The following is a 26,706-nucleotide window of genomic DNA, read 5'->3' on the forward strand; positions in this document are numbered from 1 at the left end:
GACGTAGACAAATATGGTGTCACAGCACTGGACGTAGGGCCACCAACACAACTACTTCAGAAAAGTTTGTTTTGCAATCATACAATTGCAATATAAAGCGACATGACCTCTTATTCCCACAAAAGCTGCAGACGGATTGCAATCCATTGACAGTATTCGATGACCTTTAAAACCATGGCAACCGATCCTGAATCAATTCCTGCTTCATGCAAGGTTGTCTTGTCTGGAAATGTTGCAAAAGGTTTACTCGAGGAGGTGCTGGAGGGCCGCAAAGCCCTTGAGAAGCCACCCCACCTCGTCGGCTTACTGGCAAATTCTGACCCGGCAGCGCGCATGTATGCAAATTGGACAGAAAAGACTTGTAAAGAAAAGTAAGCAACTATACCACCGTGTCTATACGTTTCCTATACCTCCTTCAATTCTTTATATGGCAACCAAACAACCTTTACTGAATAAATTCTGCAGTGGATTCCGCTACTCTCTCCGTGAAGTGCATCGTGATGACATAGAGGAGACCATTCTCGCTGCCAACTTAGATCCTGACGTTGACGGGATTATTGTCTATTATCCAATTTTCAATAACAGACAAGATCAATACGTGCAGCAGCTTGTAGACATCTCGAAGGATGTTGAAGGGCTCAGTCACCGATACATTTTTAATATGTATCAAAACATACGATTTTTGGACCCTAAGCCGGGCCCTCAGCGGCAAAAGTCCCTCCTACCCTGCACCCCCCTCGCTGTGATTAAAATTCTTGAATATCTACAAATTTACAACACAATCCTACCATATGGAAACAGACTGTTTGGCCATACAATTTGCGTCGTGAATCGATCTGAAGTCGTGGGTCGCCCCCTTGCAGCTTTACTGGCCAATGACGGCGCGCGTGTCTACAGTGCGGATATCACTGGTATCCAGCAGTTTACTCGAGGGGAAGGCATAAAAAAACGGCGACATGAAGTTGTTGATATGGATGGATGGACATTGGAAGACGCGGTGCCGCACTGTGATGTTGTTATAACCGGAGTACCGGGGGATTCATTCAAGTTTAATACCAGCCTACTGAGACCCGGAGCTGTCTGCATAAACTTCTCTAGCCAAAAGGTAGGAGGGAGTCAGGGACCCCTTGGTTTCCTAATATGCAGTCTGTTTTAAGACAGGAACCCAATTGCTTACTCTTTTTTATAGAATTTTAACCCAGATGTCAAGGATAAGGCATCCATATATGTACCTGCAATTGGGAAAGTAACAAATGTGGTTTTGCTGCGCAATCTTTTGGTACTTCTCCTTGTTCTTTCAAACCCCAAGCTCATCTAACATCTTTTGCAGCGCCTTGTGCAAAATCGAAGAGTTGATGATGTCCATCCAGCCGATGCGGTTGAGAAACCTGGCACACTTGAAGGTGTCAGCACGCCATCAGGGTGAGATGGTATGTTTTGAGTGGAGATTGTCCAGGTTGGCATATAAAGGGTGATTTTGCATGACATTCTTGTAATTGACTTATTATTCAAACGCGAGTGCCCCTTGTTATTGGCACTCAAACTTCTACAGGGATGGCGCTTGAATAATCATTCCCATTCCTCACCACTTCGGCTTCCAAGCTACACAGGCATTAGCACCTAGGTAATAATCCTTATCACAAAAGAGACCTCAGAGAACACAGCAATACATTGTTCAATTAGGTTGGGGAAGCAAAAGGCATGCAAGGACAAGAGCAGGAATTATGCTAAAAAGCATGACTTTGTGGATGTCATTTTTCATATTTTGCAGATAAAAACAAAAAAGAGCCCTAGAACCCCTAGCTATTGATTTGCTTCCTCGCTTTCTTGTTACATATTCAATTTGCTTCTAGGAGCTGACCATGGGATGCCAATCTCAGCTGCAAGCCACTGCCTGAATGCTTCACAATGAAATATACCATCTCCAGAAAACCATTGTGTGAATGGCGCCACAGCTGTTTTCTCTTGCGGCATATTGCCTAAAGATGAGGTATGATGAATATGAAGATGATATAAGGGAGCATGCTTTTTGGTCGAAGAGCAAATGCGAAGCTGTGTAGATGAGCAGTGTTAGTAGCGTAGATTTGCCCAAGTCAAGAACCAGGGTGAGCCTTACTCTTTCAATTTCATCCCCCGATCCCTCAAAAATCTGACCACCTTCCACTCCCCAGATCCAGAGAGTCAGCGCAAGGTTCAGCACAAAGTACGCAATTACTGCCGGGAGGATCCATGGTTTTGTAGCCTCCCAGCCTTTGGTATAGTCGATATAAAAAGAAACAGCTGCGATGCTCACGGCACCATAGCCTAATAGTAGTCTTATGTTGGACTTCGAATTATTTTCAACAAAGGTGTATGGATTCGGCAGCGAGGTGAGATACGGCGCAATAGCATCATCGGTGGTGCTCTTCAATTCTAGGACAATTAAAATAAGCCAAATATCCTGAGGAGTGCTCCTGATTCTAGCGATAGTCAGGAGCGTTAGACCAACCATACCATTGAGGGAGTATATAGGGACCTTGGGCAGGCTGGTGGCCATTTGTATAAATCATATATCTGTCCAATATGGCCAGTTTAGGAGCCTTGGTAGGAAAGAAACAACAGTCTCGATAGCAGCAGAATAGTTCAGGCAAGGAGAGTGGGAAACCTATGCTGTTATCCAAGGTTTTCCTTTGGAGTGCAAACCTCCAGCTGGCCTTCTGATTTTCCCAAAACAGTTAGCTCTACACACAGTGGTGATCATTACAGTGCAGTTCGTCTCCCGTACAGCCAGCTACGAATGAAGCAAATCTCCACGCAAGCATATTACTCCTTCCTTTATGCAGCTGATATATTCTGTGACTTCATATATAAAGTACACGCTGGACTATCTCCTCATGTATGTGCTGGAAATGATGAACATCACACAGTACCTTCCAATCTGCTCTTTTTGCTTTCAGTTGCCTAGTAGTTATGGAGTACAGAGTACAGAGTATAGAGTACAGTCTGCCCATCTGCAACACAATATAATAATCTATCGAATGCCAAGTACTCTGTATAAGTTATTTCCATAGTTTGGGTGAGGACTGTGATGTTGTGCCTCTATACCTTCAAAGTATGGAGTACAGAGTACTCCGTATAACAGGGTAAAATTGCAATCCGCATAAAAATTACCGGATAATCTTTCCCTTCACTACTGCGTACGGAGTACTCCATAGCGTACAGAGTACTGTACTCCGTACCCTGTATTCCATTCTTCAAATGTCTTGGCAGAGGAATGTAATGGGCATACACTGTGGCTGTCCTCTGTACCTGCATCAGTTCATACTTATGCTACCAGGTGGTATGTTATTCCATTGATTACACAGAGCACTGGTCGCTTTGGCATTTGTGATTTTGCCATTGGGACTGCAACATTTCCTGGCCTGGATATTACTCGATTGCCAGTCGCAATGGTGTCTCAGAGCTCTGAGCAAATGATTCTCCGGGATCCAGCATTGTTGTGAGTAATGTCTTCTGCTTGCTGCGAACAGAACTAATGTTCATCTGTGGAGTTACTGGATCCTAATCCCTATTACTATTGTCATGGTATGTTCACTTCTTAACCCCCAGGTGTGTGGTGATTATCTCAGCTAATGGGATTGTTTAATTCCTCATGCGATTAGATATTAACTGGTATCCTTCGCCACTATGCCACCGTACTGATGGCAACTCCGCCAAAACCGGCAGCAAGCCTTGCAGAGTACCGTGAGCGTCTGGCGCTGCTCCGTGGGGTTAACCTCCGCAATAACGCTTCTGCTGTCCTTACACCTTCTTCCCTTAGCGCCCGAAAGGCCTACCTTATCTGCTCGTATCAAAGCGGCGTCTTCCTGAAAGACCCTGATGCGCGAGGCAAGGGACCCCCAAATCCTATGACAGATCCAGCCGGTATGGACGCGATGATGGGTATGATGAAAGGGAATATGGCTATGATGATACCGCAGACCCTTATTATGGGGTGGATCAATGCGTTTTTTTCGGGCTTCGTTATACGTATGTCTTCATGTCTTGAACGACATTCTTAGCCTTCTTTGGCAACAAACTCATATTCAACTGAGCACAGTGAAAATGCCGTTCCCATTGACTATTCGGTTCAAGTCGATGCTGCAATCGGGGGTCATGACTCGTGATCTCGATGTGAGATGGGTGTCTAGTCTTTCTTGGTACTTTCTTAACTTGTTCGGACTGCAACCTGTTTTTGGTTTCATCTTTGGGAGTGATCATGGTGAGTCCGACTTCCCGCTTCCACAGATGTACGGTTCTTGGTTTATGGGAGATATCATTGGAAGTTAACGTGTTTGTTCTTTCAGCCGCTGGACAGATGATGCACCAAATGGGGCCGAATAATCCTACCGCTGCGGTTAACCCGTTCGGTCCTGGGCAAGATCCAGATAAGATGTTCTTGGCCGAAGCAGAGAACTTAGAGGTCATGGATCACCATTGTATTCTTGATGGAATTGAGGACCGCCTCCTCCAAAGGGTATCGTCCACTTAGGTGCATACAAGAATACATAGTAGCAATATAGCAATTTCCAATTCCGTTTGTTCAGGGATAATATACACCATATAATAATAAAAGGTGGTGCCTTGCATGAGGTTTGCTATGATCAGCTTCTTACGATGTGGGGGTCAGTTTCCTTTCCGCTGAATTTCTAATTTCTGGCTGTAGATGCTCGATCACACCGTCCAAGACCCAAACCTCACCGTTGGAAACTTGGCCGGCAATTCTTTTGATCCCAATGTGGCCGGGATAAATCTAATTCAACAAAGTTAGTTCGAACCCAAACCAAACCGACCCCCCCCCCGCCGGGGCGGGGGCGGGGCCCGGAAGGCCCTTATCAGTACAAATATTGGGCTAGCTGGTGAGATTTTATCGAATGGGACCTACGTAGGATTTTCCAGTTTCGTCCTTTCGCCAAATCAATTTTTGACCTGCCAAAGTTGACGCCTCCTTTTCTTCAGACCATGTTTTCGAAGGTATTATATGAGCTTCGACAAACGTCTTGAGATTATCGGCGGCTCTTTCCTCGCCATTCTTCCCCACGTAAGCTTCCCTTTCTCCGAAATTGACATAGTGCCTAGTGCTTTCCCAAGGTTTGTGTGATAGATTCTCTATGGCGATATTCGTCGGCGCCAGAACTATTGCATTCTTCGACTTGTTCTCAAGCTGATTGGAAAGATATTCAAATTCTCGCGTTAAGGAGGCGAAAATATTGACTTCCCTAGTTTTGCTAAGGATATCCGATATGAGAAGACTATCGTGGGCAAGATCCGGAAACCGGCTTTGACTAGGCCCTTGATTGGAGACGTGAGGTATATCCGCCAGGTCTCCCATAGTGATCGGGAATTGGTGCATGATTTTCTTGGACTGCTCGTCGTCGATATGGTTTTTCGGAATCAGTCGACTTGGTTCAAAAGATTCAGTTCGGAGGATCCGTCGGCTCGACACAGATATCACCATAAAGAGTTTGAATATCATATACACAAAGAACTTCATGGTTATAAAATGTAATTTGTTTAAAGAAGCTGGTGTGATGAGAACATAACTATGCAAAGCACAAATGGAGAGGTTATGACGCAATGAAAACACTTGAAGCCAAAAAATATGGTCTTTGTTCGAGTTGCAACTCTTGTACGAAGTAATGTGCCCTGTACAGAGTACTCTGTACTGTACTCCGGAGCTACACTGTATAAAGTACAGGGCACAATACAGAGTAGGTTCTCTCAAAAAGCATTAGAAATCTTGGCATGGTACTCCATATGTAGTATTACAATTCTAAGTCCAATGTATGGAGGTGTGTCTCAGAAGTCTTTACTCACACTAGTAATTATAGCTGTATCAAAAGTACAATACCCCCAACCAAATAACTACAGAACTACATGTATCTTCTGATTTTAAAATAATCACCAGCTTGAATCTCATCTTAATTATAATTTTCAATGTCTGAAAATAATAAGTTTTATTTAATTACTATTTATATTCAAGCTTTAGCTTTAGTCTTTTAAAAGATATCAGTTAATAAAGTCTCTACTGCTTTAGAAATTTCTGCTAGAACTCTTCATATAATTAAAAAATAAGCTAAAGACTGTAGCTATAAGTCTTAAAAAAATTAGTAAATTAATATTTTATTTGTTAAAGATGCAAAATAAGTTAGTATATTCTAAAGAAATAGATTTTAGTAAAGAATCTGATATATTAAATTTAATTTATAAGAATAGATTTAGCTAAGAGAAATTTACTGAAATTCTTATTTTTAAATCTAATATATCTTACTCAAGTATTTGATGAATTCTACAGTATTATAGCTTTATTAATATTAAATCTACTTAAAAATCTGATCTAACTAAGTCTATAAAAAAGAAAAGACTGAAATTTATTATTACTTATAAGAATTAAACTCTAGATAACTAAAAAAATATTGTCTGAAGTCTGCTTAAATATAAATAAAAAAATATATTATTTCTTATAAAGCTTCACATAAAATTAAGACTGCAAAGAAAGTTTAATAGTAAGTCTGAAATAAGTTTTTATAAGAGAAGATTTAATAATAGATTAAGTAATTTTTATATTATATTTAAGAGATTATACAGCTTGAGAGAGAGAATAAATATAAAGAAAGTAATTATAAGAGTTCTTAAAAATATAAAAATTAGTATTTAAAGAGAAAGATTTTAAAATAATAAAATCTAGAAAAAAATTACTTAGCTAGTAGATTAAAAGCTGCAGAGACTCTAGCAGCTTTATATCTTGAAGATATAAATACTTGAAAAAATATACAAGAGAAGAAATAAATCTATAATCAAAGATACAGATTGATCTATACTAATTTGGTGAGATTTAATGTATTTCTAGTACTAGTCTAATTACTAGCAAAATAAAGACTTTTGAGACATATCTCTGTACTTCATACAAAGTACTCTGTAGATGATTTATATAACTTTTACACTTTATAAGTACTTCATATGTAAGTATGTATGTATTGTACAAAGTACAGAGTACAACATCTGCATACCAGTACAAATACAGAGGTGCATCTCAAAAGTCTTTACCACACTAGTAATTAGACTAGTACCAGAAATACATTGAACCCCATTAAATTAGTATAAATCAAGCTGTATCTAGGCTGGTATTCAGAACTGGGACAGGATCCCATTTCCCATTGAACCTGGTCCCAGTTCTGAATTTAGAAACAGCTGGGATCTCAAATATGAAATCTCAGTCTCATGTCCCATCTCACTCAAGAGCTTGAGATCCTGTTCCCATCCCTATTCCAGAAATTATTTCCTGGTCCCATTCTCAAATAGAAAATTATGTCCCATATCCCATTCCAGCAGAGATGGTAGACTCTCATTTCCTATTCCAGCTGGATCCATAGTGGGACCAGGATGGGATCAGAATTCCTGGTCCCATTGTGTTAAATTTATAGGGAAGAGTCAAACTGATCAAATTTTGTGTGGACTGTTACCAAATTTTGTTACTTTTTTAATGAAGATGGAACTCATAGAAAAATTAATTTGATTGTCAAAAGAAACAAAGTATTAAAACTAACTAATAACTGAAGTCAGTAAACAAACAGAAACTGTCTAAATAGCAAGTTAATTATTATTGTTATTATCTTCATCATTATTATTGTTCTTCTTTTTCTTCTTCTTCTTCTTCTCTTACTTCTTCTTCTTCTTCTTCTTCTTCTTCTCCTTCTTCTCTTTCTGCTTCTCCAGAATCAGCTTTATGAACCAGACAGGGGCTCTAATACCTGTTATTTAACAGGCAGAGACCCTGATGGTGCTGGGGAGAGGCAGAAAGATGATGGTGGGTGGTGGTGATGGTAATAGAGCAGCAGCAGCAGTAGTTAGTGGGGTGGAGACAGCATGCAGGTAGTGAGTGGTGGCAGCAGAGACAGAGTAATCAGATGCATCAATTAGACTGAAATAATTTGACCCAATTTTGGCACTGATGCCAAGAATGAGCTTCATATTGTTGGTGTTGACTGTAATGTACTTATAGTGCACTATTGTCATAACAGAGTCTATATTACTCAGTATAATTGTTGGTGTCATTGCTAAGAGTGACTTATACTTAAATAGAGTGCACAAGATTGCTTCAGCTGTCTTCTGAAGTAACTTAATAACAGTATGTTGCCAGTGATATTTATGTTCTTGATGACAGGACAAAGTAATTTCCTGAATCAATTACTGGAATGAGATCACTGGTAAGATTAGCTTGATAGAGCTCTGAAAGTGGTGGATTTTCTTAATGACATCTATTTTCACCAATTAGTATCAAGACTGTTATCAAAAATTGTTACTTTTTGACATATAAGTACTGGCCTTTCAATTTTGAACAGAGGGGCAGGGGTGGGGATTCTTCTGGTTAAAGTTGGCTAGGTCAACATCTTTATTAGCTTTATGTCAATTGCTCTTCTTCAGAGCTCATTCTTTCAATATGATCTTGTGCTGCTCCTCTTCAGCTGTGCAAAATGAATGTGCATGGGGAAAACTAACATCTTGTCAGTAAATAATGTACACCAGAGCAGTATTCTGCAAGCACTCACCTCTTAATATAATCCATTTTGTTGCAGTATATGTTTGTTGTATGTGTGAATATTGAAGTGCAGTAAATAAAAAGGTAGTTAGGGGGGAAAGAGAGAGAATTGTTAATGTTAGCCCTGAAGAGAAAGAAGAAGAAGAGAAAGAGAAAGAGAAGAAAAGAGAGACTAATCTAATGTTATTATTCTGTAGCTAGCATAGCAACAATATGTTGATCTTGCCCATAGCAACATGCCTGTAGAATATAAACAATGTGTATAGTAATCATTCTACAGTACTTGATCAATACACTCTATAATCCCATTATTCTGTAGCCAGCATAGCAACAATGTGTTGAGCTTGCCCATAGCAATATGCCTGTAGAATGTAAACAATGTGTATAGTAACTATTCTATGCAAGTACTTGGTCAATATACTCTATAATCTCATTATTCTGTAGCCAGCAATTCAACTCATTGCATATAATTGTGAAGATGGGGCCAAAACAATATTCAATAAGAGAGAAGACCTGTGTGGCATGGAAGCACTGCCAGGTCTTGAAAGACCATTAAAAAGATATATTCAAGACAGGAGAGATGGATTGCAAGACATGCCATAATATACTGAAGAGAATTCAAGCAAAACATGAGTAGTATGCATTCTCAGTGATTTATGTTGAATTATATTAACATTCATTGCAGGCAGAATAGCAGTGAGAAGAATTACAAGATGATTGAAGATAAAGTTATTAAAGAGTTGATGGTCAAGTGATTTGTCAAGAGCAAGTCAAAGAAGTATCATAAGCACCAGCTCATGGTCTCTCAGCAAAAGAAGAGGGAGAAAGAGAAGAAGTATTACTGAGAAGAGATCACAGAGACTGAGAATGAAGCTCAGCAGAAAAAGAAAATAAGATCTAAAAGTAATAAAATTTGATAATGATTCTGACATATTTAGATCAAAACAAGCCAGGTGCAGCATTCTATTGCTGCATGTAGAGAGGCCTGATTCTGCCAAATAATAGCCAGACTTGAGGTCAAGATTATAGCTCATGGTTATGATTATCTTGCTGTAGTTGGTGTGTTAAAAGAGAGAGTTGAGAAGAAGATGAGGGGATTTCTGAGCTAATTACAGAGTCTGAGTGAAGACAACAACAGCCCACCTGCTCTAGAGAAGATGGAGAAAGATGATTTTGAGATTGTGGTGTTCTCTGATGAGAATGATAAGGAGGACAATAAGATGGAGGATGATTAGATTATTGATATTTAGGAGAGAAAGTTAGGTTTTTAGTTCTTTTTTTATATTAATTTGAGAATGGGGTGCTATTAAATTGGCAAAATATTTTATTTTCCTGAAGAAGAATGTTCCATTTTGTAGAAGAAGAAGATTTTATAGTTGGTTGCTGTACTTACAGAGTAAAATAAGACTAACTATCTAGAGATTGTTAAATTTTGTGTGGGCTCTGACCACATTTTTGTTACTTTTTTGACTAAGGCAGAACTTAGAGAAAAATCAATTTGATTGTGAAAAAAAAAAAAAAAGAAAGAAAAATCTAATGGCTGAAGCCAGCAAACAAGCAAAATCTACAGAGATTTCTTCAGAATTGATTATAGTTTAACATGGAAAAAAACAATTTATATTGTGAAAGAAGCTGCATTATAAGTTATTTGTTACTTGATGATTAACTACTGAAGCTGCTCAGTTGATTAATAATAAGAAGTGTGGTGACCCCAACTGAAAGATAAAGCAATGCCATTCTGATTTTTGATCAAAATTTGATCAGATGGCAGAGTATTCTAAGAGTACTTCAGAGATAATTTGCAAGCATTGCTAAATCTTTCTCAGCTATTTAAGCTTTTCTTGAAATAGTACAAGTGGTCTGAAGAAGCATTTAATGAGCAAAGATTGTACAAAAACTGGTGATGGACAGAGTAACACTCTGGTTAACATAATGATAGATTATGAATTCTAATTTCTCAAATGTAATGAATTTTAGTAATGATTCTGGTATCTTAGTAACAGTTTCTGAAGTATTCTTGAACAGATTCAGATCTGTCTGTTTCTGAATGCAATTGAGACAATTTTCTCCAGCAGCTTGTGCAAATATTAATATTCTTGAATCTCTCATTTTGTGCTATTGAGAATCCAGCATTCCACATATTAATAATCATGCTCAACTCTGCAATGGCTTTACAGATACCCACACAAGAAACATTATATCAGATCATGAATAATATGTACAATCAGCTATTCTGAAATCTTCTCTTTGATCATGATTCAACAACCAAGATATCTCTGGCAGTGAATAATTGGACAAGTCCCAATAACCTTGCCTTTATGGCAATTAATGATTATTACATTACAAAGAATTGGGAGTACTGTGAGCATTTACTGAGTTTTGAAAGTTTAGAGAATGCTCATACTGGCAAGAATATAACAGAGATTCTTTAATAATCACTAGCAGTATGAAGACTTGAGAGCAATCTTCTTGCAATTACAAGTGACAATACATCAAACAATGATATTATGCAAGCATGTCTTATACATCAGTTGAGACCAGCATTGCAGCAGTTAAACAAGACAACTGATTGAAATGCAGAGAGTGGAATAATACTCTGTCTTGCTTATGTAATTCAACTTGTGGTTCAAGAGCTGGTTTGCAATCTCAAGATTCAGCCAGACAATGATACTCTACCCACTACTTTTGATGAGAGCTTAATTACTGATGACCTAGCATCAACAGACACATTTGCAAATACTCTTAGAAAGATAATGAAATTTGATAATGATCTTGATATACTTGAGTTAATTTACTAATCTTTGCTTGACAATAGATTTGTCTTGTTGTTAATGCAACTAATACCTTCTCCCAACTTGCTGCATGTTTCTGAGAATATCAACAAGAGAACCAGCACAAGATAATTCAAGATATTTGCATAAGATAGAATTCTATCTATAAGATGTGTGTTTGTGTCTTGTTGCTTTAACAAGCTGTGAACTTATAGATCCAGAACTCATCACCAAAATATCAAAGACTTTGCTTATTGGACCATAACTGGAAGTAGCTAGAGTATATAGTTGGACTGTTACAGCTATTCAGTTGATTTACCAAGATACTGTCCAAAACAACAGACTCAATAATTTATCTAGTATGGGCAATGTACAATCATCTTTTCCAGCATTTAGAAAGAGAGGAGAACAAGGCCCAACAGTTGACAACAAGAGAGAACATTCAAGAAGCTATCAAAGCTGCCAACTTGAAATTCTAGAAATACTATAGTAATACTGAGCATTCAAAGAGTGAGCTGCTAGCTGTAGCTGCTGTCCTTCATCCATTATACTGCATGAGAGCATATAATTCAGAGAATTGGACCAGTGATGAGCATGAAACATACTGATAATATATTTTGAGATTTTACAAAAAGCATTATAAGAAATATGAACAGTCAAGAGAAGTAATACTTAATGTGAATGATATATATTTATTATAAGTATTATTCTGATTTCTTCTCTGCTAACTTCTCTAGAATATTGAGCAAATGATTTTTGAGAGACCTCATCAAAGATGAGCAAATTTCCAAAATGAAATGAAGTGATATTTAAATAATAAGAATTTGATATCATCTTGAGCTCCAATTCTAAAATAGTGAAGAATGCTAGAGTCTGATTTTCCAACTGTTGCTTGAATGATAAGGGACATTCTGACTATATCTTTAACAGAGATTGAGGTAGAATGGGTTTTCAATATTGCTTGAGATACATGTCATTATTAATGATTGTGGCTTCATGCATCTACAATCAAGAAGATTATGCTGCTTAAACATGAAGATAAGATGCATATGCTGGATGAAGCACTCATATTACATGAGAAGTTGGTCAAGAAAGTCATTCAAGATAATCAAGATAATCAAGATACTTCAGAAATTGTATGAGAAGAGATTGCAAGCCTGCTAAATCTACTACTCAATTCAGATGAGGAACAGAAAATATGTCAATGTTATTAATAGATGATAGACTCAAGTAGCTAATAGCTTGTAATATAATCTAATTATGCAAAAAGCATTACCAAATTTCAGTACTTTTCTGAAGTTGAATAAATTGATAAAATTATGTTAGAACTGTTATCAAATTTTGTTATTTTTTAACAACACAAATGAACTAGGGTTCCTGGTCCCATTCTACACTTTACTGATCCCATCTTATATACAATATTAAAATCTCAGTTCTATTTCATTTTGTCATATCAGATCCCAGGCCTGTTCTACTAGCTAGATTTTGATCCCAGTCCCAATGCCATCTCAATCCCAATTCCCATGGAACTGTCCCAATATGCTGTTAAACAATCTGGTCCTATTTCATTAAGCTGAGCTTCAACCTGATCCTGTCCTCAGGACAGGAATTGGGATGGGAATCTGGGACCAGGATGGGAAATCCCAGAACTGGATACCACTCTAGCTGTATCTTTAATCATGAATTTATTTCTTCTCTTATACATTCTCTCAAGTATTCATATCTTCAAGATATAAAGCTGCTAGAGTCTCTGCAGTTTCTAATTTACTAGCTAAGCAATCTCTTTCTAAATTCTGTTATTTTAAGATCTTTCTCTTTAAATATTAATCTTTATATTTTTGAGAATACTTATAATTACTCTCTTTATATTTATTCTCTCTCTCAAGCTATATAATCTCTTGAATATAATATAGAATTTACTTAATTTACTATTAAATCTTTTTATATTCAAGCAGATTTCAGATAATATTTTTTCAGTTATTTAAAGTTTAATTTTTATAAATAATAATAAATTTCAGTTTTTTCTTTCTTATAAACTTAGTTAGATCAGATTTTCAAGTAGATTTAATATTAATAAAGCTATAATACTGTAGAATTTATCAAATACTTGAGTGAAATATACTAGATTTAAAGATAAGAATCTTAGTAAATTTCTCTTAGCCAGCTCTATTCTTGCAAATTAAATTCAATATCTTAGATTCTTTACTGAAATCTATATCTTTAAAATATTCTGACTTATTTTGTATTTTCAATAAATAAAATATTAATTTACTGATTCTCTTGAGACTTATAATTATAGTTTTTAACTTATTTTTTAATTATACAGAGAGTTCTAGCAGAAATTTCTAAAGCAGTAGAGACTTTATTAACTGATATTTCTCAAGAGACTAAAGCTAGAGTCTGAATGCAAATAATAATTAAATAAAATTAATTATTTTCAGACATTAGAAATTATAATTGAGATGAGATTCAAGCTGGTAATTATTTTGAAATCAAAGATACATGTAGGTCTGTAGTTATTTGGTTAGAGGGTATTGTACTTTTGATACAGCTATAATTACTAGTGTGAGGAAAGACTTCTGAGACACACCTCCATATACATTCGCCACAAGGAGTATAGAGCACAAGCAGAGCCACTGCTCGGTGGTTGACTCGTTATCGATAAGTGATACCGCCCCTCACTTTTTCCTGACGCCGATTCTTACCAAGGGTTGATTCGCGGGGAATAACAAAACTTTTGAAGGAGAATGGCCGAACTACAGGAATTCCTATTACTGACTGAATCTGACAAAGCCGAGTCAATTCGACTCGCCGACATAACTGCGCAAAGTACGCTTCATTCCTGCTCTGCTGTCGCGTTTCCACGGCTGATCCAGACCAGAACTGGTCACAAAACAAGCAACCCTGATCGGCGTCGTGCAATCACTAGGCGAATACATTAATGACGAGGACTCCATTATACGGGGCAAAGCTGTCTCGTATCTAACAGCAGTGATAAGGGCGCTCCCGTCTAATTTCCTCTCCCGCCAACAGATCCAAGTTTTGGCAACCTTCTATTGCGAGCGGATTGAAGACGAGGGTGCCATTTCGGGCTTAAAGTCACTACAGAGCCTTAACCGCTTGGATAAGAATATAGCACAATTGATTGCTCGAGGGTAATTACGTCGTTACCAGCCAGGTTTCTCCCGTGAACCCTCTCTTTTAGCCGCTCCTCCCGCTGTCCGACCATCAGTCCGCTAATATACGAACAGGCTTTTTCAGCATGGCTCAAATCTCCAAAAACGCTCACAGTCTCAGCGTTTTCAGTTTCTTCAGCTTCTCAACGAGCTGATGCTCGGGCATCGAGAAGGTACCTCGGCATTCTGCCCCCTGCAAAACACCGCTGGGACTAACTGTCGACAGCTCTTCGAGACATGAAAGACGAGTCCCTTGTCGGTATGGTTAAGCTCATGGATGGAGAAAGGGATCCACGAAACCTCATGCTTGTGTTTTCCATCCTTAGGGTCGTGATGGTAGAGTGGGACATATCTGGTCATGCGGAAGTATGGCACCCCTTATTTCCAAACGGAATATTGCTAAATCTCCTTGAAAGACTCTCTTCGATTCCGTATACAGATACTTTCCTGTGACGTTCAGGTCGCATCCAAATGACCCTTACAAAATCACGGCCCAAGATTTAAAGGACCGTCTCCAAGATTGTCTTGCCTCGAACCAAGCCTTCGCTTCCCATGCATTTCCAACCTTACTCGATAAACTTGACTCAAATTCAAGCAACGTGAAGGTACCAGATGCCTACCATTTTTCCGAAGTCTTCTAACTTCGGGGTAGAGGGATTCTTTGAACGCCCTAAAAGCTTGTATTCTCTCGTACGAACCTTCAGTTTTAACGCGATACTCCATCACTATCTGGGATTCGTTGAAATTCGAAATCCTCAACGCGCAGGAAGACGTCCTTGCTGAAGAGTCTTTGCAAGTCCTGCAGTCATTATCAAAGAGGCTCTCCTCCCACTCCAAAGCAGGAAACCGGTCATTGCTAGCCCATTATTTGAAACCCATTTTACAAGAATGCAATGAGCAGTTGCGGGAACCTCTTCAAAAGCAAGCGAAACCTGCCCAGCGAATATTAGCGTCACTCTCATCTGTTTCCTCCCCAGCATTTCGATTGATTTCGCAAGGCGCGATTCCTCCGCTGCTTGCGAATTATCAGAATGCCGACGGGGTATCAAAACGGCGTGGTTTACTAGATGCTCTGGTTGGGCTATTTGACTCCGCCATTACTAATTTTGGTACGTGGATTGCGGCGGGCCCTGCTGAAACACCTGACAACCCGCTCTCAGAGTTTCGAGACCAGCTTATCAGGATGTTTAGTCAGGCCTTAATGGGTTCTGGGAAGGATGAATTAGCACTGCTGAAGGTAGCGCTTCGCGGAGTGTTACAACTTTGTATCCTCCGAGATTTTCTCCAGGACAATGAGGTCGGGATGTATGTGCAAGATCTTGGCGATATACTGCTGAACAAACCGTCCATTGAACGCCAAATAAGACAAGAAGTTGTTGGCACCCTCGCAGAGATCTCGAAACACAAGCCGGCACTGCTCATAAACATAACAATTCCAGCTTTCATAGCCAATCTTCCGAAGTCTAATAATACCCCGACTTCCAAGTATCTCGCCACTTTGGAGAACCTTGCACAGGTCGCTATTGACCAAGATGTGTTCTACACTCTTGTTACTGCACTGTTGGCTAAGTTGGAGACTATCCTTACTCCTGGAAATTCGAGCACACCGGCGTATCCCAGGTCCATATTGATGACTATTTTGTATGCGATGAACCGCAAGGGTCTGGAGAACGATCCCCATATGGAATTGTATTACGAGGGGATTGTCCGCAACTTATGTCAAAAGGCCGCATTGGCAGCCCTTCGGGACGAACAGACATCGCTTCTAAGAGATTCTACCGTTCTTGATACACTTGGTCGTCTTTGCAATCTTATCGTCCGCTCCCTGCCACACCACAAACATCAGGAGGTTTGCTACAATGTGTACCGTTTATTTGTGGAACATGACCAATTCCCTACGGTCCCTTTACACGAAAATTCGACAGTATCCCAGAGACAAACTATGATTTTGTCGACATATCTTCTTGCAGGGCTCCCGAAGAATGGTATTAGTCTGACACATGACATGGCGGGTTTGCTCAGAAAGATTGCGCTGCTTGCTACGTCCGAGGATAGCTCCCCCATTCAGTTTGGGCTTGTTAGGCACCTGGCACTGCTCATTAACAAATTTTTGCCTACTCCCAACTTGGAGATAGCCTCCAGAATTCTATTCTCCTTAATGCCGGCGTCGCAAGAACAAGGAAAGGCTACTTCAGGTTTAATTCGGACAATATTTTGGATCTCGAAAGCTATCATATCAAGACTTCCTCCAGAAACTCCCCGAATTCTCTCGTCTCTCGTGGAATTACTCGCATCCTCGGATCCCCTTGTACGGGGAGCGTCATCTGAAGGCTTTCGCATGTTGCTAAGTGCGGACGATGTCTTGTGTACTGAGAATGGCGCTAACATCCGCCTACTTGCGAAACAGCGCGTATTCATTACGGTTGTTCCGCTTATTTCTGAAAAGGTTCGTGCACTTGCCACGTATGCGGGTGATAGCGCAGTACCTTCATCTAGACATGCTTATAGGAAGCAAGCATATCTTTCAGCTTTGTCTGGCATTTTACGCTCGGTGCCCTCGTCACTTGTAATGACCCAGCTGTCAGTGCTTCTCCCGCTTCTTCTCCAGAGTTTAGATCTCACAGGCACCGATTCCCAGCCAATCAGAACAGCCACACTCGAAACACTCGCTGTAGTCATTCGTGAAAGCGGTGTTCATGTGATTGACAAAATCGGTTACCTAGAAGATCTAGTTACGAGATTGCTGCAAGCTGCGGGAACAACGGCCAGTGATATCAGCAGGGGCGGTTATAACCAGGCCATCTCGAATACCCCAGAAGCCCGCCTGCGTGCCCTCCAATGTCTCCTCATCCTAGCGCTACCACAGCCAGCCGAAGGAGGTGGAGTCACAAAGCCATCAGCTTTACTCCCATTTAAAAATCGCGTCCTCATGGGCCTGAAATGCATACTCGATGACCCGAAGAGGGATGTTCGTAAAACAGCTGTGGATGCACGCATGGTGTGGTTGAAGCAGGGTGGTGACAACCTAGGGAATGATAGTTAGGCTGCGAAAATTATTGACCCATGTGCACAAAATCATGAGTAGTTCAACTGTTCGTTGAACTTCGTTGAGGCTTGATATGTTATTTAATAGTTACAATGCATGTGCTTAAATGGGTGTGTTTTAAAAAAGCAAAACAATTCAGGGATTAATATTGATTGAGTGGCATGAATGATGGTAATGATTCAATTTCACAATCACCATCAATTCAGACCTTAGGCATAGCTAACAGAAAGCTGGCGAAAAAAGAGCAAGCAAAGCATTGATTAACTTGTCAACAAAGCGACGTCGTGCTAGAGCCTGCTGCAAGATCTCGACGTGGTTGGTTAGTTCCTCGTCAAGACACAAGGTCCGTTGCGTCACAGACATCTACCAAAATTCTCCCACATCCCCTGTATCTCTGCCGCTAATGCTTTCCAAGCAGTCAACCCCTTCCTGGAGCATACGCCGCTCCATGTCCCTAAGCGGCTCAGCGATCCCCACATTGGGAACAGCTGCAACAGCGAGGTTGGACGCGGCGGTGGCACTTGAAGCTGGAAAGCTTGTTCTTGCTTCAGCAGTAGGCCCTGAATTAGCCCACCCTACCCCATCAATATGCACTGGAACTTGGGACGCAACCCGGTACATACTGGCCAAGCCATTAGATCCAACCCTTCGCTTGGTTTCAGACGGGTATTCGGTCATGATATTAGCATCAATTCCCATCAGGTCCGCTGGTTGCCAATCCCATACACGTGCACCCACAGGAAGGCTTCTGTTTGACTCCAATACCTTGTCAACGGCTGGGCTAACAATGCACGCTTCGTACCACAGTCTCGAATTATCAACCATTTCATCAGGGCTAAGAGCGCGAGCCCGAATCAAAGTCTTATCGGTCGCCATCCGACCAAGGAGCAAATTCTGTACTTCCGTAATTTGCAGGTATAAGCCTCGCTCTGACGAGGAAGCACTTGTCATGTTGGATGGCAGGTTACAATGATTTTCACTCCATGGTTGTGCTTGCGGGTTGTACTTCACGCTCCTCACGTCTTCGAGGCAATGATGACGAGTTGTTCGCCGCATGAAGACCTTTGTAATATGGAGGATGTCAAAGTTGTCAAGTCGGGTGAACAATAAGACCTTTGCTCTGCCAGGATAGACATAGAGGTTGGAAATGAGGGCCTCCACGGCACAATCGATCTCCTTATCAACCCCCGGAGCATATTCCTGCGCCCCCTTGATAACAACCCTCATATCCCAAATTTGCTGTGGAAAGTGTACGTTCACCGCTCCGAGAACAATCTCAGGCCTGGTAACAACAGTCATCCCGGTCTCGTTGACATTAATCACAATCGGCTGGTTGTTCTTGGTCTGGCAATGAAATTCGTAGCTTACAGAGCGAACGGACGGATTTCGCGAAAACAAACTATGGCGAGAGTCGTTTTTCAAATCAAGCATATAGTCAATGTCTGCGCCGGACGAGGTGAGTAAATTCATGAATTTCGTGCCCGGCCCTCGAAGGCCATGCTGTGGTCGAAACAGTTTTTCCCATGTCTTCACATCAATCGCCTTGTCGACATAAATTTTGGGTACATTATGTATCAAAATTAACCCAAACTGGATTTCAAGCGAGACTATGCCGCTGAAGCATTGTACTGCGGTGAGAAGAGGGTTCAGGGCAGTGTAAAGATCAGCTATGCGATTATTCTCACGAGCTCTCGGTTCTGCCAATTGTTCTCTCTTCCACTTACTATATTCCGGAGACTCTGCCCGTTTGGCGGATGCAGAGGCCCCTGTAGGAACAGGAGTTCCCCAGGCTTCCGCAATTGCGGCCTTTTTTTTAGCCTTTCGACTTGCTTTTGAACTGCGCCCGCTCCCGATATTTGAAGAGTGTTGCCTCATTATTTTACAGAAAACCCTCGTCTCCACTTCACTGACAGGTTGCAAACGCTCTACGATATGATCAGAGGATAGCATTTCACATTTAGAGCGGGAACAGCGACGTTGAACCCCACCGACATTTTGATCTGGGTTGTTTAGGGAATGGCCTTCTTTATTTCCGTCTGCAATCTTCGCCAGGTCCTGGCCAGGTCGTTCCACGTTCTGACTTTGTATGGGCCTTTGTAGAAACCCAGCCCCTTGTAGATCAAGGTCTGGATTCAGAAACCTAAAGCTCGTTTCCAAGTTAAAACTGGAAAGAGTCGAATCTCTTCTTTCTGTACCAGTCATATGAGAGGCGATGACCAATTCGGAAGATGTGGGTAGTGGCACAGAATTATTAATCAGTGCTGCGTTTGGGAGGTCTGGCTTGTCAGGCGAAAACGTGGCTTGGCTAGGACAAGCGGGAACAAGGGGCGCCTGGTCGAATGCCAGCGTTGGGGCAGCAGCGGCGATGGTATCAGAAGCATACGAGGTATCGATCAACTCAGATACTTTCGTCTTCGAACTCCTCAGAGCGTTTGATTGTGCGTTGAGCTCACACTGAGTGGTAGATAGATTTGGCTGACAGGCCTCAACGCCGGTTAGATGTGATCCAATGGACACAGGCATTGGGGCCTTGATGCCAAAGGAGTGCGGCTCTCGAGTTTGATGCAAGGAGCCTGCAGAGCTAGTAACCATGGCTACACGTTTTTTAAGGCCGGGGGCAGCAAGTAGGGGCGGAGTCGGTTCTGGTGAAGAATCATAAGCACGTAGAATATTCGGCGGCCCAGAACATGAAGGTCCCACAACCCCGGCTTCGAAACCATCGGAAACCCACTTATCAACGAGTGACACTTTTTCACGGCTAAGAAATGGATGTTTATCTCCTTCCGTCTCCTCCGATAACGTAATGTGAGGGGCTGAATAGGTCTGGTAACACTGTGCTCCGTGGCGAGTGGTGGCTTCATCAGTAGAAGGGGTATCCGGGAAATTATCAACATCCCCGAGTTCCGCAAACAGAAAATCAGACCAGATGGTTGGGCGCCCTTTTCGGAGCAGCGTGGGTCGTGGAGGAGCAGCAATATTTTTGGGCAGCTCGCTGGTTTTGTTTTCTGAATTTGGAAATTCTATGACTGTTGCATACATTTTCTCAAACTGGGTTTCTCCCTTGACACGTGGGTCAACGAGAAGCCGTCGGAGAGCCAGATGGTTCAGACTCGCGTAAGTACGCAATCTCAAAGTGAAATCTTTACTGTCAGTCATATGTAGCATATTCTCAACATGAGACGATGTTGCAAGGGACTATTATTTGGCGACCGAGAGTCAGCCTTGCTCACTTCCAGTTCACACCAAGGGAAAGAAGAGATAACCAGCTTGACAGTCTTTACTTACTATAGCCCTATCCAGATTATCGAGCTTATGAACAGCGTCTTCAACTCGTGCGGGAACGATACTTGCTACTCGAATTCGCTTATTTTCCGCGTCCAAATCAATCTGTGCTCCCGTTGCATCAGCAACTTCAGCCAACACATCATATGGCAGCCTTAAAGAGCATTCTACCCCGCCGGCTTTCGATTCCCAATGTTTGCCTGGGAGCGACATTGGAATGGCTTCTTGCACATCACTAGGCGTTTCCATGAGGGAAGCTTCATCATTTTCTGAGCTTGATTCGAAACCCCGCTCCTCCATTGACGGAGGTGCAACAATGCGGGTGATTTTGGGCCTCTGCCACAAGGTTATTAATGAATAACTACCCCATGCATGTTGATCAACATTGAAAAGTAGCGCGAGGAATACCTCTAGCAAATCATTGTCCTTCTCCTCGTCAATAAAAGACGCTAGTAGTTGACCGAGAGCGGAAGTTTTTTCGGCGGTCCCGCTGCTGTCAACGATAAAGACCTGCAGTGACCCAGTCAGGGCGGTGATTCCTTAACACCTAAAAGGACATCTCTCACATCGTCCGGCTGTTCATATCTACAGGATATCCCTGTATCTTCGATGTTCCTTTAGATAATATTTGTGAGAAAAGATTTCGTCTCCTTCTCCTTTTCCTCTTTGGTTCGGGAAAAGCATTTGGTATGTGGAAGCTGTCATACTTAAGATTGTCTCTTATTTCAAGAATCTGGATATCAAAACCACCAAGCCAATCGATTAGCAAATTGTCTATTAAAGATAGTGTAGAATGTGCAAGAGGAATAATACCGCTTGAGGATTAAACTTCCAGGTAGAAGCCACGGTCAACTTCTGTCTTTCATCCATTTCAGATGGCTTGCAACTTCAGGCAGGTCGGGTGGGTGGCTGCAAGGGACACAGGCCAAACAGGCTAGAGCACACCTTAAATATATAACGTCACTGGCTGTAGGCAAACACCGGATCTTGTGAGGGGCGCAACAAAATTAATGCCTGTATGACGACCTGTTCTGTTTAGGTAAGCGCTGAAGGGAGATTCAATATTGAAAAGCTTGCGTCAAGGCACTGCAGATGGGGAATCAGAATGCATGAGAGATAGCCTTGAAGCTCTGCAACCAAAAATAAGGAATTTCCCGGTGAGACAAATCAAACAAAAGTTTGCTTTAAGGTAATAAACAAGAGCGCACATGCTGTGAGGCTTTTGGAAAGGGCAGGCTCAATTGCCAGAGTGAATTGTCCTGCTCATTATCAGCATTGCAGCAAACGTGCCTCCAGACACAGAAATACCAGCAGTAGTTCTTATCGACAGGCTTTAACCCCAATTTTCAGGCTTGGGATAATATTTGATTGCAAGAAAATCAAGCACCTCATAAAGAATCCCCTCCATGCTCAAGTGTGTGCATAGAAATGTAAGCAAATATATGGTTTCATGGTAACCCAGCGGGTTCGTACATGCCAACGTAGGGAGACCTTACAAAGAAAGGGTGTCCTTTCGGGTGGGCTGTTTCAAGGCACAGAAGATCCAAATATCATGGGTAAACCTAGTCCATTCCCGGAAGAAGAGCTCCCTTGTCGCGATAAGGCATGAATTGCCTTTCAACCCTCTCTAATTCTGGAATATTCATGCGGCGCGGCTCACCATGCCACACGCTAGTGTAAGCTCTTTCCACAGCTAGTTGCGGTAATCTTACACTGTGGAAAGGATGTAATTGGTACGTACATAAAAAATGGGAGCCTCGATTCCCGGGAAAGAGATGGGCGTCCGAAAAGGCCATATCACCTTGACTTTTAAAGGGATAACAATATTGCCGAGACGGCGATGTCTGGGGACGCCAAATGAAGTTCGCAGTGTCGACATCGCTAACTATAGCGTAGTAGTTTCTGGTTCCATGGCCCATTTCTGTTGTTCAGCCAAACTCCTATCAGCCGGTTTTTTCGAGCATATATATGCATTTGATGATCCAGGAACGTTGACAGAACACCAAGCCATCAGAAAATAGAAATCCTGAGGTAGGGTATATAGGCCGAGATGTCTACTTGTCTTGGAGAGAGGCAGATGTGAGACGTAAGTCTGCCTTTTGAAACGACCCTTCACGGTCCCAAGGATGTTGTAAAATGACTGGTCTCTCAATGATGCCTACTCCAGCCCTTTAACCACCTTCTTCACATTCATTGTCCATTTCATTTTCTCTGTGGTTTCCTTCGCCTCTGCAACAGCCTCATCGATCCTCGAGTCGTTCCGATACCCTCTCTCAACGATATCCCTAATCTCCTGCTCCCTGTCCGCCTTGTATTCTTCGAATATTCGACTGAACCGTTCCATACGATCGCGACCTGCCGCGATTTCACGATTTTTCTGCTCGATGATGACGTCAAATCGATTGAGCTGATCTTGTCTTTCTGTTTCTCGAAGGGAAAGTTCCCTCAATTCTTTGCGAAACGTGTTGAGTCGGGACTGATATTCCCGCTTATCTCTTAACCGGGCTTGGGACAAAGTTTCATACTGGCACCGTGCTTGCTGAGCTGTTTCTTGGGCTTCGGCGAGGGCCCGACGGTGTTCATTCCGCTCTTCTGTGGCCAATTGCGTGGTCCTCCGAGCATCTTCTTCGGCCTTTATACGTCTTTGTTTCTCGTTGAGAACTTCGGATTTTAAGTCATTGATCTTCCTATCCTTTCGCTCAACAGCTGCCAGATTCATTTCATACGCCTGCTCCGAGTTCCTTAATCGGTCTATCACGGTCTGCAGTTGTTGTTTTAGAGCTTCATTCATCCGCTGTGCTTCTTCGGCGCGAGACCGTTGGAGGCTACATTCACGAGTTAAGCGTGCAATGTCTTCTTGGAGGTTGTGGATAACGCGGCCGGATTTACCGGTCATGGCATGCCCCACCGCTGAGGACCATTCTGTCGCCGTAGACGTTCCGTTTGTCATTGTGGACGGTGAGCGAGACACTGCATCTGACCGATTGAAAGAGGGTCACTGGTAAGCTCCCAAAGAGTGTAAAGTTAGTCGTACAAATCGGAAATGCGCACCTACCAGGTATATTATCCGTTACAGTACTGGCGTGTCTTTCAGATGGCGCGTTCGTCGTGTCAAACAGGCCATTATATTGGTGCATATTTAAACGTGGTTCAATCGTAGTGAGAGAGACTTGGGGCGGGGATTCTGCTAGGCAGGTGGTAGCGACCAATCGAGCGTCAGTAGAAACTCTTCGAATACCGAATAAGTTCTTGACCATTCTGACATGGTCCATTAAACTTAGGCAATGTGGCTCCAAAAAAAAAGAAGCAACAGAGCTGAGAAAGCGAAACGATGATCAGAGTTCTAGTACCGCGAATTGAGTCCAGCTTCCACCTTTGCAGTTGAATCGATCAGGTAGGGCGACTAGTACTTTCAATTCATTGTATAGACACCATTATAGAGGACGTGAATTTGTACTTCATCCAGACGATGGACTGATATAAAAGGTAGTGCAAAAGAATGAACGTAGGGCTTGCATGCAACTAAGCCTTGTAGGGCACGCGATCCCGGAATGTCCAGTGGAATCAGCAGGCCAACAGACCAAAAGCACTAAAGCATCAGGAATGAATGTGTGTCAAAAAAAGAGCGAAACCTGATATGTATTTATCTGCAAGTATTGTGACGTGGAGGAAAGTTTAGACAAGAAAATGGTTCCTCGCTATATTGCACAGAGTTCAGGTTCTTAGTAAATACATGCCCAACCTACATTTACACACATGTATCTAAATTGAGCGGCAGATATGTATATACTTCCTGTAACTACATAGCAGATTTGAAATCTTGGGACTATGGGAACAAACCCATTTGCTCCATACATGTTCAAAAATCTTATGACAGTGTCAGTTTTAGTTGTTTCGTTTCACCCACAAGGTGCTTGCATGATAATATAGCAAAGTGTAACATTAGAGCAAGGCTGTGAAATCAACTGACCAACTGCCAAAGACAAGCTTTTCAGTCACTATGGTGGTCATTCACTCGGCATAGGCACCAGGATAACACATGTCCGCAGCCGCCAGGGCTCAGAGGCACGGCTGCGACAAGCAGTGCTAATGAGATGCATTAATTCAACCGCCAATTGTCCTCTGTGTTCTATAACACCATACTTGGTTAATCAATTGTAACTGGTTTGTTTCTTTGAATATGGATTCACTCTACAGAGCACTCTGTATATGTATGTATAGAGTATTTGTAAACCAGTTCATAGATTTCAAACACCTATCTGATGAATGCCTGCATCAATTTGCTCCACAAATCAGTATGCTCAACCAGCCCATTGGCTCTTTTACAGTGCAATGCACCTTGTCTAAGCATAAAGTTTTGACCAGAACTACTCTATATTATGAAATAAAAGGTTTCCTACATCACGGAGAAAGATGAGAATCAAGAGCATCAATTGCGCATCTTCTGTTCTTTGATTAAAATAAAACACCGCAAAGCGAAAGCCCAAAGAGGGAGTTTCCATCCCCTTCATTTTCAATAAAACAAGTAAGTGATCACAATCCATAAATAAGCCCCATTTAGCACAGTTTCTCGCGAAAATAGCCATTGACATAGAGGTATATCATAACAGAGATAAAACGAAATAAAATAAAAGTAACACTACTCTGGGAGTAGGAGGAAACAAAATCGACTACATAATTCCTAGTTTAAATAAACAAATGCGGCAAGGCCACCAAGCGCAAGAGCAACAGGTCTGGACAGAATGGCCGGGGCGGCATTTGGAGTGGATGTGGGAGCAGAAGGTTCAGATTCCGTCGGAGCAGCAGTTGGAGTCAGGGTAACAGCCCTCGTGCTGCTAAGAGCAGGGGTGCTGATGGTCGCGTTCCGGGAAATGCTCAGGCTTGTACCCCTACTGATATGCGAAGTGGTGACACCAGTGGTGAGCTGAATCGTAGTGGACGTGGCAAAGGTAGAAGAATAGGGGGTTGCACTCAAAGTTGCGGAGTCTGTGGATGGAATAGCACTGCCGGAACCACCCGAAATGGAGAAAAGGTTGGTATAATTGATGTCGGAGCCCTGATTAATCTGGAGAGCATAGTCATCGCCGTCGACAAGCGAGGACGAAGGGGTCCAAGTATAGCTTCCTCCAGTAGCAGAAGCTACCGAGCAGCGCAGTTAGACATTTTATTGGGGTGTTTGAGGATGCCAAATACTTTGTATACTTACAGGTCAAAACAGCAATATCCTTGAGGTCATCACTAGGTCCTTTTCGCAATTTGATAGTGACAGGCTGTGAAAATTAGTATTGGCCTTGCAAGAATGAGGCAAGTGAGGTACAAGTATACCTTTGTCGCGTCGCCGCCAGCCCATGTCACAGTCACTGGCTTGCCAACCTGGACATCACTTGGGAAAGATGTGAACGCCAATTCACCCTGAGCAACAGTGGAAGCAATCAGAGCAGCGGCTGCAAGTAAGGTTCTAAAGAAATGCATTGTCTCAACAGCTGAAAGGAGTGACGATTAGAAAAATTAATCTATGGTTTCGTGAGAATGATTGGGAGAAAGCGAATGTGCTAGATATAGATCGATTGGTCTAAGTGAAGGAGTGTAGAAGCAAAAGCAGCGAAAGTGCAAAGCACGAGAAAAAGGAGCGACGGTGCTTTCAGCAAAAGAGACACATGGGTGAAAGAGTAAAAGGTGCGAAGACCAGGAGCGCGCAGAGTTTTTGAAATCCCCCCTCGAAGCCTAAGATTGCACGAGGCATGGCAGGCTGGTTGCTATTCCGCCCACGACGCTGATTGGGCTTTTCGCCCTGGTCACGCCCGACTTCTCCGCTATGAACGTTCAATAGCGGGAAGCGGACCATGGCGACGCGGAGTGGCTAGTCCCCATCCG

At 41.9% G+C, this 26,706-nt stretch overlaps 9 protein-coding genes across 10 annotated transcripts; 4 read left to right on the forward strand and 5 right to left on the reverse strand.

Moving 5' to 3' along the window:
* Positions 1-111: 111 nt before the first annotated feature.
* Positions 112-2,004, forward strand: D8B26_003686 (uncharacterized protein). The gene is made up of 4 exons (XM_003071831.2): positions 112-371; positions 466-1,105; positions 1,190-1,279; positions 1,331-2,004. Exons 1-4 carry the CDS (start codon positions 160-162, stop codon positions 1,424-1,426), a joined length of 1,038 nt encoding a protein of 345 aa, XP_003071877.1. The 5' UTR covers positions 112-159; the 3' UTR covers positions 1,427-2,004.
* Positions 1,746-2,647, reverse strand: D8B26_003687 (uncharacterized protein). Its single transcript, XM_066124233.1, has 3 exons — positions 2,494-2,647; positions 2,117-2,412; positions 1,746-2,052 (listed from the first exon to the last, which is right to left on the reverse strand). Exons 1-3 carry the CDS (start codon positions 2,534-2,536, stop codon positions 1,831-1,833), a joined length of 561 nt encoding a protein of 186 aa, XP_065980312.1. The 5' UTR covers positions 2,537-2,647; the 3' UTR covers positions 1,746-1,830.
* Positions 2,648-3,326: 679 nt separating this feature from the next.
* On the forward strand, positions 3,327-4,572 carry EMC3 (ER membrane complex subunit 3). The gene is made up of 5 exons (XM_066124234.1): positions 3,327-3,478; positions 3,531-3,564; positions 3,642-4,008; positions 4,079-4,240; positions 4,326-4,572. Exons 1-5 carry the CDS (start codon positions 3,429-3,431, stop codon positions 4,508-4,510), a joined length of 798 nt encoding a protein of 265 aa, XP_065980313.1. The 5' UTR covers positions 3,327-3,428; the 3' UTR covers positions 4,511-4,572.
* D8B26_003689 (uncharacterized protein) lies at positions 4,554-5,494 on the reverse strand (the record flags this gene model as incomplete). The annotated part of the gene is made up of 2 exons (XM_003071828.2): positions 4,554-4,771; positions 4,904-5,494. 2 exons carry the CDS (start codon positions 5,492-5,494, stop codon positions 4,631-4,633), a joined length of 732 nt encoding a protein of 243 aa, XP_003071874.2. The 3' UTR covers positions 4,554-4,630.
* Positions 5,495-14,040: 8,546 nt separating this feature from the next.
* On the forward strand, positions 14,041-15,145 carry D8B26_003690 (uncharacterized protein; the record flags this gene model as incomplete). Its single annotated transcript, XM_003071827.2, has 5 exons — positions 14,041-14,157; positions 14,210-14,483; positions 14,580-14,677; positions 14,731-14,870; positions 14,921-15,145. Exons 1-5 carry the CDS (start codon positions 14,076-14,078, stop codon positions 15,143-15,145), a joined length of 819 nt encoding a protein of 272 aa, XP_003071873.2. The 5' UTR covers positions 14,041-14,075.
* Positions 14,739-17,691, forward strand: D8B26_003691 (uncharacterized protein). Its single transcript, XM_066124235.1, has 2 exons — positions 14,739-14,870; positions 14,921-17,691. The coding sequence occupies exon 2, from the start codon at positions 15,688-15,690 to the stop codon at positions 17,545-17,547; it is 1,860 nt and encodes a 619-aa protein (XP_065980314.1). The 5' UTR covers positions 14,739-14,870; positions 14,921-15,687; the 3' UTR covers positions 17,548-17,691.
* A 222-nt stretch (positions 17,692-17,913) lies between these two features.
* On the reverse strand, positions 17,914-21,702 carry D8B26_003692 (uncharacterized protein; the record flags this gene model as incomplete). Its single annotated transcript, XM_003071826.2, has 6 exons — positions 17,914-20,745; positions 20,836-21,168; positions 21,241-21,342; positions 21,399-21,447; positions 21,540-21,565; positions 21,646-21,702. 6 exons carry the CDS (start codon positions 21,700-21,702, stop codon positions 17,914-17,916), a joined length of 3,399 nt encoding a protein of 1,132 aa, XP_003071872.2.
* Positions 21,703-22,066: 364 nt separating this feature from the next.
* Positions 22,067-24,462, reverse strand: D8B26_003693 (uncharacterized protein). Of its 2 annotated transcripts, none has more exons than XM_066124236.1 (3): positions 24,183-24,462; positions 23,888-24,019; positions 22,067-23,808 (listed from the first exon to the last, which is right to left on the reverse strand). In XM_066124236.1, the coding sequence occupies exons 2-3, from the start codon at positions 23,967-23,969 to the stop codon at positions 22,991-22,993; spliced, it is 900 nt and encodes a 299-aa protein (XP_065980315.1). In that variant the 5' UTR covers positions 23,970-24,019; positions 24,183-24,462; the 3' UTR covers positions 22,067-22,990. The 2 variants fall into 2 exon arrangements, with proteins under 2 accessions (XP_065980315.1, XP_065980316.1); XM_066124237.1 differs by having other exon boundaries at positions 22,335-23,808; positions 23,884-24,019.
* Positions 24,463-25,246: 784 nt separating this feature from the next.
* Positions 25,247-26,646, reverse strand: D8B26_003694 (uncharacterized protein). The gene is made up of 3 exons (XM_003071824.2): positions 26,158-26,646; positions 26,039-26,102; positions 25,247-25,971 (listed from the first exon to the last, which is right to left on the reverse strand). Exons 1-3 carry the CDS (start codon positions 26,302-26,304, stop codon positions 25,514-25,516), a joined length of 669 nt encoding a protein of 222 aa, XP_003071870.1. The 5' UTR covers positions 26,305-26,646; the 3' UTR covers positions 25,247-25,513.
* Positions 26,647-26,706: the final 60 nt, after the last annotated feature.

Source organism: Coccidioides posadasii, chromosome 2, assembly GCF_018416015.2.
Source record: "Coccidioides posadasii str. Silveira chromosome 2, complete sequence".
In the NCBI taxonomy this organism is placed as follows: Eukaryota; Fungi; Ascomycota; class Eurotiomycetes; order Onygenales; family Onygenaceae; genus Coccidioides; species Coccidioides posadasii.